This window comes from Lissotriton vulgaris, chromosome 2_1, assembly GCF_964263255.1.
Source record: "Lissotriton vulgaris chromosome 2_1, aLisVul1.2, whole genome shotgun sequence".
Taxonomy (NCBI): Eukaryota; Metazoa; Chordata; class Amphibia; order Caudata; family Salamandridae; genus Lissotriton; species Lissotriton vulgaris.
Window position 1 is genome coordinate 418,930,472 of NC_141687.1, and position 17,148 is coordinate 418,947,619.

General features: G+C 45.5%; 1 protein-coding gene across 2 annotated transcripts in view; it reads right to left on the bottom strand.

The window, feature by feature from the left end:
- INO80D (INO80 complex subunit D) overlaps positions 1-17,148 on the bottom strand; it is a 224,053-nt gene that overhangs the window by 129,908 nt on the left and 76,997 nt on the right. For both annotated transcript variants that reach the window (XM_086955307.1, XM_086955306.1), the window contains exons 4-6: positions 10,193-10,953; positions 6,891-6,996; positions 5,729-5,953 (exon numbers count right to left, since the gene is read on the bottom strand). In XM_086955307.1, the coding sequence (XP_086811433.1) occupies positions 5,729-5,953; positions 6,891-6,996; positions 10,193-10,953 (1,092 nt within the window). The remainder of the gene's footprint in view (positions 1-5,728; positions 5,954-6,890; positions 6,997-10,192; positions 10,954-17,148) is intronic.

Here is a 17,148-nt window from a genome sequence, read left to right on the forward strand (position 1 = left end):
ACCCAAAAACTGAAAACTGACCCTGAACCCAAAAAATACCCCTTTACCCAAAAACTAAAAACTGACCCTGAACCCTAAAAATACCCCTTTACCCAAAAACTAAAAACTGACCCTGAACCCTAAAAATACCCCCTTACCCAAAAACTGAAAACTGACCCTGAACCCTAAAAATACCCCTTTACCCAAAAACTGAAAACTGACCCTGAACCCTAAAAATACCCCTTTACCCAAAAACTGAAAACTGACCCTGAACCCTAAAAATACCCCTTTACCCAAAAACTGAAAACTGACCCTGAACCCTAAAAATACCCCTTTACCCAAAAACTGAAAACTGACCCTGAACCCTAAAAATACCCCTTTACCCAAAAACTGAAAACTGACCCTGAACCCTAAAAATACCCCTTTACCCAAAAACTGAAAACTGACCCTGAACCCTAAAAATACCCCTTTACCCAAAAACTGAAAACTGACCCTGAACCCTAAAAATACCCCTTTACCCAAAAACTGAAAACTGACCCTGAACCCTAAAAATACCCCTTTACCCAAAAACTGAAAACTGACCCTGAACCCTAAAAATACCCCTTTACCCAAAAACATTTTCACTAAAAAAATCCTGTACACACCTAAAAATAATAAAAAAATTAACATAATTAATTACATAATTATTATTCAATTAACTAATTAAATTTAATTAACTATTATTTAATGCACTATTTATATTCATTTAAAACATTAATGTATTATTTCATTATATTTAAATTACTTCCCACCCTACTCCCCTATAAACCCACAACCCGCTACGGAACTATTAATACTAAATTCAACTGAAAATACATTATTAAATAATAATATACTACTAAAAATACTACTTTGACTACAAATAATCATTAAAAACACTACATTACTTATAATTATTTAAAAAACGATATTATTGTAAACTATGTTTTTGTAAACGATATTTATTACAACTATATTAATGTTAACGATATTACTTACCTGTCTGTCGATATTTTGGTCAGACGATATTTTTTTCATCGATATTTCTTCCTGTAGATATTTTTGCGGCGATATTTATGTTAGGCGATATTTTTGCGGCGATATTCCTGCTCTGTACCGTTGTGTGCTTAGTGGGGGTGCAGCAGCTGTGGTATGTGCGCCCGCCAGTTCCTTGACTTTGGAAAAGAGAGTTTTAGGCATGTTAGTTGCTTCGATAATTGTTTTTGAGACAAAAGCAGCTCTTGCTTTTGTGCAGGCAGCGTGATAATGATTCCTGGCTTCATGATAGCTACTTTTAGCATTGGGATCGTACTTTTTGCGCCATTTGCGTTCTAGTACTTTGCATTTTGATTTTTCAATTTTAAGGCTATCATTAAACCATGGGGCCGGAGGGCGATGCCTACTCCCTTTGGTGCAAGTAGAAGGCAGACATTTGTTTGCTGCATTACTTAGCCAATTTTGTGTTTCAGTTGCTACGCGGTCCATGTTGGAGTTTAGGCTTGGAGGGTTTTGTTTTAGTGCCGCATTTAATGCATCAATATCTACTGACTTCCAATTTTTTCTGTATGTGGTGTCAGTGTTTTTTTCCAAACTGGGGGAGGGTGGAAAAGTAATGCTAAAGTTAATAAGATGGTGGTCTGACCAGCCAGAGGGCAAGGTGGCAATGCACGTAAGTTCCCTGATGTTGGATATTATGGGGTCCAACAGGTGGCCCGCTATGTGAGTAGGGCTAGAATTTATTATAGACAAATTTAGTGCTGCTAGGTCTTCCAACAGATTAGAGCATGAGGGGATGGTGGGATCTTCTAAATGCAGATTTAAATCACCCAGCAGGGAAAAATTGCTTGATGACATATAGTAGGGAGTAATAAGATTGGACAGTGTAAACTGTATCAACTGTTGCACTGGGGACGGCTGGCTACCCCACCTGCAGTGGCGCGGCACGTTACTGGGAGCCACCCTGGATCCCAGTAACGTACCACGCTTCTGAGGGGGCCTCGCTTCAACACGAAGACTCCCTGTGCAATCAAACTGCCTGTAAATAGGAAGCTGGGGGTTCATTAAGATGGCGGAAAGGGCGTACGTCACAAACTTCAGGGTCAGCGCGTAGGGCTCCGTCTAACCAGACATCGGTTTATAGGAGGCTGGGTGAGGGGTTGCAGGGCCTGGTTTGCTATTAGTGCATTGGGGCCAGGGAGTGGGGATGTAGAGGTTGGGGGGCGGGGAGCAGCCGGTGGCATAGATTTAAGCCTGCCTCATGCATTGGGGCCAGTGCTGGGAATGAGACGTTGGCAGCAGGTGGCAGGAATACCCATCAACATGTAACACTGCAAGAGCCAAGGTCTGTGATGAAGGAGAGCAGAGGTGGCAGCGGATAGAGCTGGGCAACATCTCAGACTTGGCTCAACGTCCATTGAGTCTGGATAAATCACGTGATCGCCCTATTCCTAAATACGTGTAACTGGCCCGGTTCTCTCACAAGGTGCCCTTCAGCATTGGGGTGAAGTTTACTTTCTTTTAAACTGCAAAAAATAAAAACATGGTTGCAGGGTTTGCATACTTTAATTTCCTGCGAATGCTCCTGGGACAAGCGGTCGTAGGTACGCAACAGCTCTTACCCGAGAGAGGAGAGCAGTCCGGTACAGCACAGCTCTTACAGAGCTTCCAGTGTTCATGGCTCAGGGTCTTGCTTCCACTGAGTGTATCCTGAGAGCAGTGCAGAGAGGCAGGACATGATCACGTCACAGCATTGGACTGATCACCGGAAGGTTTCGTACTATGCTGAAGCAATGACGGGCGCCAGTATCGGGAGGGTGGGGGTTACCTGTTGTGAAAAGCATTAGATTTGAGGGGTGCAGATGCCCCGAAGGAGGAAATTCCAGACGCAGGCGCCACTCACAGGAGCGCCTGTCTCCCGTGCCTGACTGACACCGACTGTTCGCTTGGTTCATCGGTGTGAGCAGAGGGCTGGCAATGTTGCCCCAGTCCATAAAAGTGAGGGTCCTTCTTGTGGGCGAGGCGTAGAATCATGAATGACATTCTGCAGTGCAACCGTCAGTCAGTCCCATTTACAGGATGCTTTCTAACTGTGAAATGATGCGGACTTCCATATTTTAGACTTTTGGAGCCTTTGTATTGAGTATGGAGAGGGCATTGCTGTATTATATGCCTACAGAGACCAATAGGGGGTGCAAAGTTTCTCCATGCAAGCATAGTCTGTTAGTTTTTCCTGTTTTTCCTTTCCCTAAGTATTTGTGCATTTCACTCTCTAAGGATTGGTTGGTGCTGGTAACTCACAAGTATTTTGTATGCAAGCGCCTGCCATGTTTCCCTTTACGCCGGTAACTCAAGACCAGTGTGGGCTCGAGTGCACACCTCTCTCAGCACAAATTAAACTCCTATACAGAATACTCATGAAAGTTCGGATTGTCTGCGTATTTTCAACGCACATGGCACTTTACAACACCTGAAAGCTTTTATGAGGTTTAAGTATTTTTGAGAAGTATGACAAGTGCACAAATAAAAACAAACAGTTGCACATCCTGAGTTTTTATGCATGGAACGGTAGGTTTGTTTGGGGCATTTCAGTTGACAGAAGGCTCATTGCGGTGCTCAAGTGATTTGGATTTTCAGGCTGACGTGCTACTCCTGGACTGGGAGTTAGTGAAACACTGGTGGCAAGAGAAGCAAGCTGGGGCTCCATTGAGGGGAGCGCTGCATTAGATGAGACGCAGCAGCGGGAGGGACTCTGAGCCCTGCACCGGCTTCCATCTGCAGCTGGCTCACAACCCTGCACTGATCACTGGGCTGGAGTGAAACTGTGGCTCAGAGCTGACCACACACCCCGTCCTCCCCAGGGGCCTCAGTGTGGAGGGTAGTGACTGCAGACTTTCTTTGGGGGGGGGCATCTGTTTTTAATTAGCATGGCAGCGGTAAGGCCACGCTAATTAGAAACAGATAGCCCCCCTTAAAGATAAGAAAGTGCTTCACGACAACCGTGAAGCAGACGACTCCGTCCGGATGGGCCGTCCAAAAGGGAGAAAGGGCAGTGACCAAAAAGCATCCTTTTAAATGGGAAGCCAGCATTTAGCATAAACGCCGACGCCACCCAATGAAAATGATGGGTGGGGCTTCAAGTCCCCTTCTGAAATCTCCTCTCGCACTATAGATCTCTGCGAGCGAGCAGCGCATGACCTAAAAGAACAGATCCACACCGATTTTAAAAAAATATTCTTGGTTGTATTTATTTTAAGATTAAGATCTTCATAATAAGGTGAGAATGTTTTTAATTAAAAATACTTTTCACCTTCAAAAGTCGTTACCTAAAATATTTTTGAAGCAGTTCAATGTTATCCTATGGGGGAAACAATACCGCAGTTAAGCACGCAACTCCAGTCTTCGGGACCCATGGTAAGCAAGGGGCATATTGCAGGTGAGTAGCAGAACTTCACCGCCAGGGGCAGAAGGGTGGCCGGGTGCAGAGGTCAAAATCTAAGTTTGGTCAAATGCATTTCAAAGGAGACTGGGGGTGCTCAAAGCCACATTGCTTGCAGGTAAGTAGAACTGTTGCAGAGGCCATGCTTGAGGGGGGCGGGGTTAGGTTAAGCACAGGGTAGTCACAAAGCTGCACCAAACTTACACCTCCAGAAGCACAGGGGCGGCAAGGTGCAGGGTGCAATTTTGATGTCAGGCGCACAATGCTTTTCAATGGAGACTTTGCTTTTCACAAACCGGTGGCAGGCAGTGCACCGGAGATTGCAGGTGGGAGACCAATTACAGCAGAGGTAAGTAGAGATGTAGGGTGTCGCAGGGGCACCGTCGATTCAGCTCACCAAGGCGCAGGGGCTTGGGGTGCCTTAGGACGTCAGTCTTCTTACCTGAGCCAGTCGCAGTCAGGGGAGCCTCTGGATTTAGGCTGTAGGTGTCGTGGTTGAGTCCTGGAGAGGTCAGCAGATACTGGATTCGAGGTCAGGATCGCTGGGTAGACTTCACTGGACAGGTGAGCCACTCAGACTCTGGCAGTGGGTGACAGGTGCAGAGTGGGCAGGGATTGCGGTTCCAGCTGAATCCAGAGCCCTTATAGCTGGTTTATTTTGGATGGGGCCGCTCTCCTCTGGAAATATGAGTCTTTATTGAAGGCAGCAGTCCTCCCAGGGTTTTCAGATGTTGCTGGCTGCAAGACAGGTCGTAGGTTCGTAGAAGCTGGAGACAGGATGGTAGGGCTGGGGCCAAGGCGGTCTTCTTCAGTCTTGTCATACAACGGGGGGTTGAGGGGTGAGTAAACATGGGAGGCCAGGGGTCGCATTACAAGGGCGGCAGGCCTTTGAAGCTTCCCCTTGTAGGACTGGCCCATCCTGGGGAAGAGGTGCAACACCTCTGCCCAGGTCAGCCCCTTGTAAATGGTACCACAGGTACCAAGGGAACTGTGGCCAGGGAAAGCCTTTAAGGGTTGCAGCTCTTATTCTGCCACCCTTAGAGGCCCTGTACCTTTACACAAGCACACACTGCCTTTGCAGGCTGCATGTTTTGGTGCAGAACAGAGTGAAGAGTCGACATAGCACACATCCCTGTGTGCCATGCCTACAACCCACTGCCCTGGCATAGATCAGCCACCCCTCTAGCTGTGTGCCCTATACCAGTGGTGAGGGTACAGGTGCATCAATAACAATCTTATTTCTATGCTAGATTAATCCCCAAGATTACTCAAGGGGACTGCGTCAAAGTCTCTCACCCGACTTGCAGAGCAGGCTCCCCTCGAAGTTCTTGCATCAGCTGCCCCGCACAGTCTGGATCCTTGCTAGCTGCTTGCACCAAGACATTACGAAGCGTGTGCCGGCACTTCTTAGGCCCAAATTCTGCCCGCTCCAGGCGACAGAGGTGTTTGTATTTCTGTTGGAAGTAAGTGCAAAGTTGGCCCACCCTGGAACTCCTACTGCATGAAGCGTCATTCTGCGTTCTGCGGAAAAGAAAGTTAGTATTTAAAACCCAATGACATTAATACACAAAGTTCATAAAACCACCTCCTCCGCAGCATGATTTAACCAAAGATTTTGTGTCTTTGTAATGTTTAAAACACTGTATAAAAATACTCGTGTAGGATTTTAACTAGGGTAGCATAGATGATCCCACCTCGTTTGTCTTCAGAAACAGAGATACCTAGGAAGAGAGAGTGCAATTGGCACCAGTAAATGGCAACATATAAAGAGGAAAAGAGAAAAATGAAAATAAGAAGGTTAAGAGAGACTTATATACATGAGGTATATAGTTGTACAAATGTACAAGAGAAGTCTAGAAAGAGGAGGAGAAAGAAAGACAATGACAGATTTAAAAGTTTTTATAAGTTGGTTGTAATGATGCAGAGTCACTACTACAATCAAACACTCAACACACCCATAGCTAGGACACCATCAGACTGTAAACTAGAAGTGTAATGAAGAAAAACACGATAAAATACCTTTTCCATCTGCACACCCCAAGATCTTCAACAACAGCCTGCATCCATCAGGACTGACCCAACTCTGCTCCAGTTTAGGAAAGAGTTGCCTCTTTACAGAACGCTATGTCACAATGCATTAACTGTCAACTGTTCAGCTTCCTATTACTCGCTGACTTTAAGCTTGCCTTAGGCTATGTATAGCTGTCCAATGCCATTTGGCTATGGTTGCGCTATAAAAATACCACCTACACACATGGATACATATACACACACACACACACACATACACTGATTACTTCACTTGTTCTAGCCGTTCTAGGAGAAAGTATTTTACCGTAACACCAGTCCCACTAAATGTATTGTCAAGCTACATTGTTCACAAGTCTGAAATAAGCAATGCAGTTCTACCTTGTTAACAAACAACTGAAAAATGCATGTTATGATAAGCCATTCTTACTCCCTTCGCTGACGGAGGGTGTCACGGATTGACAAAGCCACCCGATATGGTGACATTAGCTCAGATTCATCAGATTCCTCTCCACTGTCTTCAGACCAGTCCAGTCCTGGAATTTGGAAGAAGAAAGGAGAATGCAGGACAAAATAATTCACAAATTAACATTTATCAATCGCATATACATTTACAAAACAATGGAACACACTTCAGACACATCGACTCACTATCTTCAACAGATGTGTAACAGCAGGCACAAGACTAGTGTCTGCAACTTCATGTGCAGATCAACTATGCATGGCAAAGACTGGGCACAGTGAGCGCTGAGGAGCCAGGGACTGGTACACAATGCCAATGGCTGCTGTGCATGGCCAAAGGCCATGCACAGCGAATTCTGAGCCACAAAACCTTATGCAGGAGCAAACTAAAGCCCAGGTCCTGACCCCACAGTATGATGCACACTGCTGAATGCAAGGAGCAGCTGATTCAATGGCACATAGCTGCACTCTAAGCATGACTGAAGGCAGTCTGGCTGTATCTGTATTTGGTTCTGCAGGGCCGATCAAAAGGACAACCCCCACTTGATTCAACATATTGCCTATGTCAATAGGGGAGGTTGTAGAGGGCATTGGATGCAAGAGTGTTTGAGCATAGGATGAGGCCAAAAGCCATGCTCCGAGGTAAATTCCTGTTGCATGTGGCCGCAGGTCGTGTGCCATGGTGGTTGTCTGCACAGCAGAATGGATGCATGGGAGACTAGGTGCAGATCCCTGCTGCACAGAAACAAATGCCATTCCCAGTGGAGGTTGGCTTTAAGGAATATAGATGCAGTAGATGAAAAATTCCCAAGTCACTAAAAAAAAAACGTTGTTAAAGGTCAGTTATAGTTTATTTTGCTTATACTACAATAAAGTAGATTTTAAAAAAATCAAATTCTTTTAAAAATAGTTATACTGAAGTCGTGGGAAAGAAATAAAACTGAAACCCCCATGAAACTGGCCAGTCATTGTTAGCTACACAAACGATAGCGCCACATCTACCATTAACAGTTACGGGAATCTCCCCTCCAGATTCTTAAAAAAGCAGAGTTAATTAGGTTTTTCATTTGAGGACATCTGGGACCACAACTGGAATGGGAATGCTCCTCTACAACTGTTCATAAACATCCACAATCTCTACATTTGAGTGTACTCTACTTTGAAGGCATACATGCCTACAACCTGGAGTACGGTTGTGTAATATTAACTGTTAGTAAATTCTTTTTTTAGAGCACATTCACAAAAAAGAACTGTAAAGAGGCAAATAAAGGTATCTGTTAAATGTAAGTGCACAAATACCTTTGAGAGACAAACTCATGATTACCAAGACTACCAAAGGCAATTTTCTTTTTCAAATTGTCAGGAGAAAGTGAAAAAACCGGGCTTAGAGAGAATCCTAAAGTTGCTTCAAGTCTCATTATAGACAGCAGTACAGAACTGGCATCAACAATTCCTCACCAAACTATTCACATAAGGATGCTCTCCTTGTGAAGCAAAGTCTACCACACTGCCCTATTGGTCTTGACTCTAGATTCATTCGATTTTTGCTTTGAGGGGTCCTTGCATCTTCAAGATGAGTGATGGACTGACTGCACATCTGTGGCTGCTCAAGTTCTTGAGAACACTGAACGGTATCCTCTCGGTGAAGGACAACTATGTGCATCTAGATGTGTCTAAAATTTCCTTACGTGAAAGTGACAGCATTCAACTGTTTTGGGAGCAGCCTAACATCCCTTTCTAAACAGTCAGATTTAAGAGAACAGAGAAGTGACAATATTTAAGGAAGCTTTCATTTTACAGTCTGGCTGTATCAGAAACACCACATAATATCACAGACTTGCAATACCCCACCTAACAGATTCACAGGGCTCACTGCCCCTTAGGGCACTAGGTTCATCCACAGATCTAAATATAGGTCTACAAAGCAACCTTGGGTGACATTTTTAAAAATTACAACAACAAAAAATGAATAGCACTTTTGCCGTACCAATTCATGCTCTGAAATTATGCAGCGATACCCTACTGGTTGACTCCAAAATTAATAAACCAGGTAAAAGCGTGCAATATTTTTACTTGATGTGCAGCAAAATAAGCTAATAAAGGGAATAGCTTAAATAATCCAAACAACCGGCAATAGGTCTGGTCTGCGTTTCATTGCCTTGGTTAGTTTATCTGTGCCATTACAGACAATAGCCCATCAGATGCAAATGAGTCTAGACCCGCCTCGCATAATGGGATGGAATGCACCCCAAAGTAAACACAAGTGGTTTGGATTAGTTCAAAACATTCTATTCATCATTTTTTGGGTTACTCGGTGGGTCACTGTTATCCCTGAGCTTGGGTTCCTTTTCAAAACTGACTACAGAACTCAAGCTGTACCCCCCTGATGACAGACAAACACATGTGGGTGTGGGTGTAGTGGGGGGTGTATACATCAAAGCCTAGCAGTTTGGGCTGGCGTCCATTTTGGAGCAGTAATTCACAGTACGATAATTAGCAGGGGCTGATATTAAGTCAAGCATTCAATCAATCACTTTCTGATTTTCTCCATATTTCTAATGATTTGCAGAACAGATTCCATATAGCTTCTAGAAGACAAGTATCTGGAACTCAGACCACAAACGTGGTGGTGCTCCTTCTCTAACATGCTCTTTAAGCAGTTTCAATGGTATCCCAAAGTGATGCAAATCTCACTCTTACTTTACTTCTGAAACAATTTCCAAAAATAGTCACTGGCATGGCCTCTTGTTCTAGAGGCACATCTCCACTAATGTATACTGATTACATTATCAAGCATGTAAATACCTCCCAAATCCCCTTGCCTTCCTCTATTTCGAAAAATACACATTTACCACACACACACCTCTATTCACAGAATTCTAGTGTGATATGGATCAGACAGGAGACACCCAACCCTTTTGCAGGTCCAATGTCAAACCCCATGTATTGTATCAAACTGTGGCGGCAATCACCAACCTTTCTGTTTTTTATTAAAAAAAATACAAGGTGTGCCACAGATGCTAGCAAGTTAGGAAACAGGAGTTAATAAAAAGGAGGCAGCATCTAATATGCTAGCTTATTGGCTGAATAGCAAACCTTCATTCCTGCAAACAATGTAAAATATTGCAAAAAACAGCTCACTGACACTTCTTCCATACCACATGCTCTACAGGTTAGGCAAGTTACATTGTTTGGCAGATCCAGCCACCACCATCCCGGTCGGTTTTACAATTTACTTTTGTGGACAGTTGGGTAGATGATTGTACCTACCTAAATGAGGAAACAAGTCTGTGTCCAGCTGCTGCTCTCGAGTACACAGTTTCACCAATCTCTGCAACCGACTCATGCAATAAGAGTGCGATGTGGAGGTGGTGGCTCTGAGGATGACCCGGCTAGACTTGGGAGAGTTTGCAATTGGGGTCGGAGTAGGTGAAATGGCAGGGAGAGGCCTTTTGCTAGGTAACAGCCTTGTTTGTGCTAACGAATTTGTGATGGGAGTCGATTCTATATGCTGTATGCTGATGTTCTGAGGAGAAGGGGATTTGCAGTCAGAGCTCTGGGTTAACTCTGTGGATTTCAGGGGAGATGTTAAAGGTGGCAAGTGAGAGACTTGTTGCAAAGAGAGATGCTGCAGAGACTGCTGCTGCAGAGGAGTAGAAGGGGGGCTAAAGTGCTCTTGGCAAACTTTTAAAATGTCCGTGTCTCTCTGACGTTGCCGGTTTTGGGCCAGTTTGCTTTGAAGTTTCTTCCTCACCAATGTAACCTTCTTCAATTCATTCTCCTCTTCATTCAAAGAAAAGGGATCTTCCAAGTCCGCTTCCAGGTAATGAAGCGGAAGCCTCGCCCCTGGTGGGGAGAGGGACAGTCCATCAAGTCCATTAGGCATCTTCAAGGCCAGCGTAGGCACAGTCAGGCTGAATGCCAATGCATCCATTTGATTCCTTGCCTTCACTTCCTCCACAACATCATTCTTCTTCTTCCTTTCCTTCTTGGGTATGAAACCAAGGACCTGAAGGTGACTGTTGCAGTACCTAAAAGAGAAGGAAGCATTAGCTACAAATCGTTTCAGGATTGCAAACATTGGTCAAGCATAGGCTGCCAGACGTTTGCAAAGAAAGTCGGGACTATTTACAAATAGTAAATTAAAATGGCCAACACAACACCAATTGCAACGCCACTAAAGAGGGAGCTGGTGGAACACTGAAAGACACACATTACATAAGTACAAGATTCCCAAAGGATTGCAAAAATCGAATTATTTAAACACTTATTTATAGCGCTAAAATAGTAAAGCTTTTTGGTCCAAGTTTTATTTAACTCCTCAAAATGAGAGTAGATCACCCAAACTGTTGGACTCGAAATAAAAGTCAGTAAAATGGCTCCATAATTAATGCAGAACATTCGAAATATCAACTGTGCCAAGGTAAATACAGAGTCGAGGTAACCCCTGTTTAGCCCTTTGCTTTAGGGGGTAGCTACTAACAAAGTTACTATAAAGCTTAGATAGGTGCAAGGCCTGCACAATCAACATGGAGGATACCTGAAGCTAGTCTCTCGGCCCAAAGCTCTTGTAATCCCGAGCTTATGTAGACTATCTGCTGAATAATTTGCCCCCAAGACAGTGATCCGATGAGGGAGGCTTGAGGAACACAGCACCCATTTTCCTGGTAATGCTCTAGACCGAGGTCAGGGTCTGTGGCTGTCGGGCCTCTGGAGGAGTACACCCCAGCCCATGGAGGAGTGAGTACACCCCAGCCCATGCCCACTCATTTCGGGAGAAGTGCTTTGTGGGGAGCTGCTTGTAGATGGCCAGATGGTCCCTGGGGCCCCTGTGTGAACTGTGTGCCCCAGCTGTGGGTTGCTACAAAGAGCCAGCAGACCCACACAATGGATTAGAGGTGCCCTTGTATGAAGCGGCAGACCAGAGGTTCAGTGAGACCCAGTGTCAGTGAGCCCTAGCCTCAGTACTGTGATGCCCCGCTCGGATGCTGCCAGCATCCCCTGGGGGACTCTGAAGCAGCCTCGGCCTACACTGGACTGTGGTGATCCCTGCCTAGCACTACCGAAGTCTATCTTAGGGAGTATGGGCTCTTTGGACCCACTAACTGACACTGGTGTAGAGCTTCAACAGTTAGGAAGGCTTTGGTGGCCGGGACGAGTTTGATTGACTCCAGTCCTGAGGCGCATTGATAGGTGTAAGAGGTTGCAGTACTGGTACAGAACCTGGGGGCTCAACCGAGGCCACTGATGATCAGATGTTCCCAGAGTATGGCTACCTTGCAAAAGAGGTGCTCCTGTGGTGACATTTGGTGGGGGGTGGCGGAGGGGGGCTGGGCTAGACATGCTGTCCCACTGGCCTGTGGTGAGATTCCTGCACTGGTGACTGCAAGCGGAACGACTCACCCCCACCACCCCCCACCTTTGCAGTTCCCACCACCAGCACTAAGATGACCAGGATCAGCACCCCCACCTTAGCCTGGCGACCACGAAAGCGTCCAAACTGGCAACTATACTCAAGGCTTCGAGACATCCCTCATCTCCCTGGAAGAGAAGGTGGATGCTGTGGCAATTGATGTGAACCTCCTTCGGCACGGATTGGGGGACTTTAAAAGTAGATCTTCCGAGGGATGTGTACCTGTATTATACCCACCAACCCATTTTCTTTATTTTGAACTCACGATGGAGCACTTGCTGCCCATACGCGGATGTCAGGTAACATTGGTGGGGATTCTATTCTTCCCTTCCCCGCACAGAACCCATGCACTCTCACAGAGTACAGAAGTCTTATTTTATATAAGGGACATAGCCAAGACTGTGCTGATCTCATGTCGACCTTTGAAACGTTATCAGACCTCTGGGTCCGCACTGGTCTTGGTGGACTTGCACCTGGCAGGGGGTCCAGTACGCTGGGAAGCCTCCTCTTCAATACCTAGAGACCCTGATCTTCATGAAAAATCTGGATCTCTGGCATGGTAACCTTACGGCAGCAGTATCGTCCCTCTGTTCCCATCTGGCCTTAAAGAGGATTCTTCCACCATTCCCATTGGGCTGCATCACTGTCTCCAAGATGGTGATGCTCCTGAAACTTTTCTATTGCAATATTAACCTTCCATTGGCACTTGTCCGGTGCATTTTCCAAGAATTGATAGACTACCTGTCAAGCTCATCTGACAACTTTGGCTTTGAAGTATCCTTATCCAAATTGCAGCTCCCATCAGATTCTTGGGTGGGGGGGGGGGGGGGGTGTTATTGTTTTGGATGGCCTTAATTTTGGGCACGACTACTTGACTGCTGCAGTGGCTAATCTCCTGAATATTTAGGGGTGTGTCTGTAGGTGTAGGTGTGTGTGTGTAGGTGTGTGTGTAGGTGTGTGTGTAGGTGTGTGTGTAGGTGTAGGGGTGTGCGTGTAGGTGTGTGTGTAGGTGTAGGGGTGTGTGTATAGGGTGTGTGTGTAGGTGTAGGGGTGTGTGTATAGGGTGTGTGTGTAGGGGTGTGTGTGTAGGTGTGTGTAGGTAGGTGTGTGTGTGTAGGTAGGTGTGTGTGTGTAGGTAGGTGTGTGTGTGTAGGTAGGTGTGTGTAGGTAGGTGTGTGTGTGTAGGTAGGTGTGTGTGTGTAGGTAGGTGTGTGTGTGTAGGTAGGTGTGTGTGTGTAGGTAGGTGTGTGTGTGTAGGTAGGTGTGTGTGTGTAGGTAGGTGTGTGTGTAGGTAGGTGTGTGTGTAGGTAGGTGTGTGTGTAGGTAGGTGTGTGTAGGTAGGTGTGTGTAGGTAGGTGTGTGTAGGTAGGTGTGTGTAGGTAGGTGTGTGTAGGTAGGTGTGTGTAGGTAGGTGTGTGTAGGTAGGTGTGTGCAGGTAGGTGTGTGCGCGTAGGTGTGTGCGCGTAGGTGTGTGCGCGTAGGTGTGTGCGCGTAGGTGTGTGCGCGTAGGTGTGTGCGCGTAGGTGTGTGCGCGTAGGTGTGTGCGCGTAGGTGTGTGCGCGTAGGTGTGTGGGTGTGTGTAGGTGTGTGTAGGTGTGTGTGTAGGTGTGTGTGTGTAGGTGTGTGTGTAGGTGTGTGTGTAGGTGTGTGTGTAGGTGTGTGTAGGTAGGTGTGTGTGTAGGTAGGTGTGTGTGTAGGTAGGTGTGTGTGTAGGTAGGTGTGTGTGTAGGTAGGTGTGTGTGTGTAGGTAGGTGTGTGTAGGTAGGTGTGTGTAGGTAGGTGTGTGTAGGTAGGTGTGTGTGTAGGTAGGTGTGTGTGTAGGTAGGTGTGTGTGTAGGTAGGTGTGTGTGTAGGTAGGTGTGTGTGTAGGTAGGTGTGTGAGTGTAGGTAGGTGTGTGAGTGTAGGTAGGTGTGTGAGTGTAGGTAGGTGTGTGAGTGTAGGTAGGTGTGTGTGTAGGGGTGTGTAGGTGTAGGTAGGTGTGTGTGTAGGTAGAGGTGTGTGTGTAGGTAGGTGTGTGTGTGTATGTGTGTAGGTAGGTGTGTGTGTGTAGGTGTGTAGGTAAGTGTGTGTGTGTGTGTAGGTAGGTGTGTGAGTGTGTAGGTAGGTGTGCGAGTGTGTAGGTAGGTGTGTGTGTGTGTTTGTGTTTGTGTGTTATAGGAATGCTCTAGGGTCCTAGAATATCCCCGGAAGGTCTCCCAAAATGGTTGCTTTAAATTAATCCAGTTCCCCATACATTCTATAGAGCCTAACTCTCCCTGGCCAAGATGCACATAAGCTTCCCATGCTCGGACACCTATGCTCATTGCACCACCCCAGCGGCAGACTTTAAACATAACCTTTAAGACTGCTCCAGGCAGTCTCTCTAATAGTCCTAAGTGACCAGGACACTTTCTACCATTACAGGCATGACCAGCATAGATAGCAGGGAAGCAACTACACTACACCTATTGTAGGCGGCTTCAGGCCAGCACATGCCACAGAATCTGTCATCTTGGCTGTAATGGACGAGTTTAGGAGTGGAGCCGATAAAAACATCGCAGAGGCACTGGTGCTCTTGGATCTATCTGCTGCATTTGACACGGTCGATCATGAACTTCTGGTCGACCGTGTCAATAATGCTGGCATTCAGGGTCTGGCCCTTAAATGGATCAGATCCTTTTTACATCGTCGCTTCCAGGCGGCCTGTCCACCTTCTCAGCAGGGAAAACAAAATTGACCTGAGGGGTCCCTCAGGGCTCTGCTTTATCGCCCCTTTTTTAAAAATTAATATATGCAACCTCTGATTGTCTCCTTAGGCAACACAGCCCGGTCACAATCTTCAATTATGCCGACGACCTTCAGTTGGTTTTCAATCTTGATTCCACCAACGCATCCATTACTAATTTCCAATCTACCATGATTTTTATTAGTGAATGGATGAACTAGTGTCAATTGAAACTCAATCCCGACAATACGGAGCTTGTCCTGACTGGAGGGCCCACTAACCCCTGGAACCCTAGTTTTTGGGCGCCATCCCTGGGCATTCCACCTAGCCCTGAAGACTCTATAAAAAGTCTTGGTGTCATCATTTGTAATGACCTGTTCCTGAAGCCACAAATCAATGCTGTAGTCTCCTCGTGTTTCTTTCATCTCCGCAGAATTTGGAAAATCTGCAGGTTTTTGACCATGGAAGCCCTCACACTTGTTATCATGGCCCTGGTCACCTCTCGCATTGATTATGCAAATGCTCTCTATGTTGGCATTCCAGCCTACCAGCTCCACCGCCTACAACTTGTACAAAATCAGGCCGCTAGGCTCATTTTCTGCCAACCTAAGCACCAACATGTTACCCCCCTGTTGAAGAACCTTCACTGGCTCCCGGTAGCCAAACGTTGTGTTTTTAAACTTGGCTGTACCATCTTTAAGGCACTTGTTGGTCAGGGCCCCGTCTTCATTTCTTCCAGGATCCATCAGTATGTCCCTTCCCGTGATCTTTGCTCTTCCCATCACAACCTGCTCATCATCCCCGCCTTGAAACAAAAAAAACACGGTGGCCTTAGGTTTTCCTTTCTGGCCCCCCGTTTTTGGAACTCCCTTCCGAATGAGCTAAGACTAGTAACCAGCTACACCTTATTCAGAACCCTTCTTAAAACTTTTCTGTTTCTGCAAGCCTATGAATAAGACTCCACAAATCTTCCTGCCATAGTCCTTCCGCTCCTAGCGCCATGAAACCGATTGGTGTCCGTGCGCTGTACAAATAGTTTTAACATAACATAACATAACAAGGCTTGTGGTATTTCAATCACAACAGTTATTTTTCCTGTGCAAGTAAGTCCTACGCATTATGTAAAAGAATAATTTGATCTTATACAGACGTAAAATACAATACCTGATCCGATGACTTTTACGTTTCAGAAGCCAGTGGCGGTATCAAATTCCGTGCGCACTAATTTTGGGGAATCTCAGCCATTACTATTCCCTTGGAGTAAGTTACACGTGATTTCATTATGCGCAATTTTGATATAGTGAGGGGCATTGCATAATTTCTCGAGTTTACCAGGTATAAACATGATGATTCAGATTAATAAATCTAGCCCCTTTGATTTAGTTGAACCGGACATATTGTAGGATTTCCAATAGGTAATACACTGAGCAATGAGTCGCATTAATCAGTCATGGTCACTAGGAGTTTGAATTGTACATAAGGTTGCAATGAATTAGAATTGTAAATAGTGTGCCTTTGCTTAAATGATATGATGTTTCAAAGAGATGTGTTTTAGTCATAGATCAAATAAAACTGCTGTCAATATGACAACAGTAAGGCTGAACAAGTGGATTTGACAAAATGATACATGCCAGATGTTTAAATTAGATGTTTTTCTAAATACACAACTAGATCTAGGTTGCACACGGGTTATAAGTGATGGAATGACCTGGAAGGGTGTGTTTTCCATACCTACCACATACCCCAAAACAGTAATTCTCATACAACCTGGTTTCATGAACCCCTCAAACTTCGTAGCAGTGAAGCTAAACAAGAGGCTTCTGATGCTGTAACAGCAAATGTGTTCACAGGAGCCGAACGGAGAGACTGCTGTTCAACATTTTTTTGTGCCTTAGGAAAGTCAGAGAAGTCACACGATTTGAAACTTTTTTTTAAAGAAAAACAGCTTGCAAATGTCATTGCCGAACACTAAAGGCAGGAGTGTGCATCGCACATGATTTACAGCAGCTTATGCTACAAACATAGGTCATCCACAGCATCTACGAGCTAGAATCTGAACCACAAATCGGTATTTAGATTCCTGAAGGAAAGAAAGCAAAATACATTAT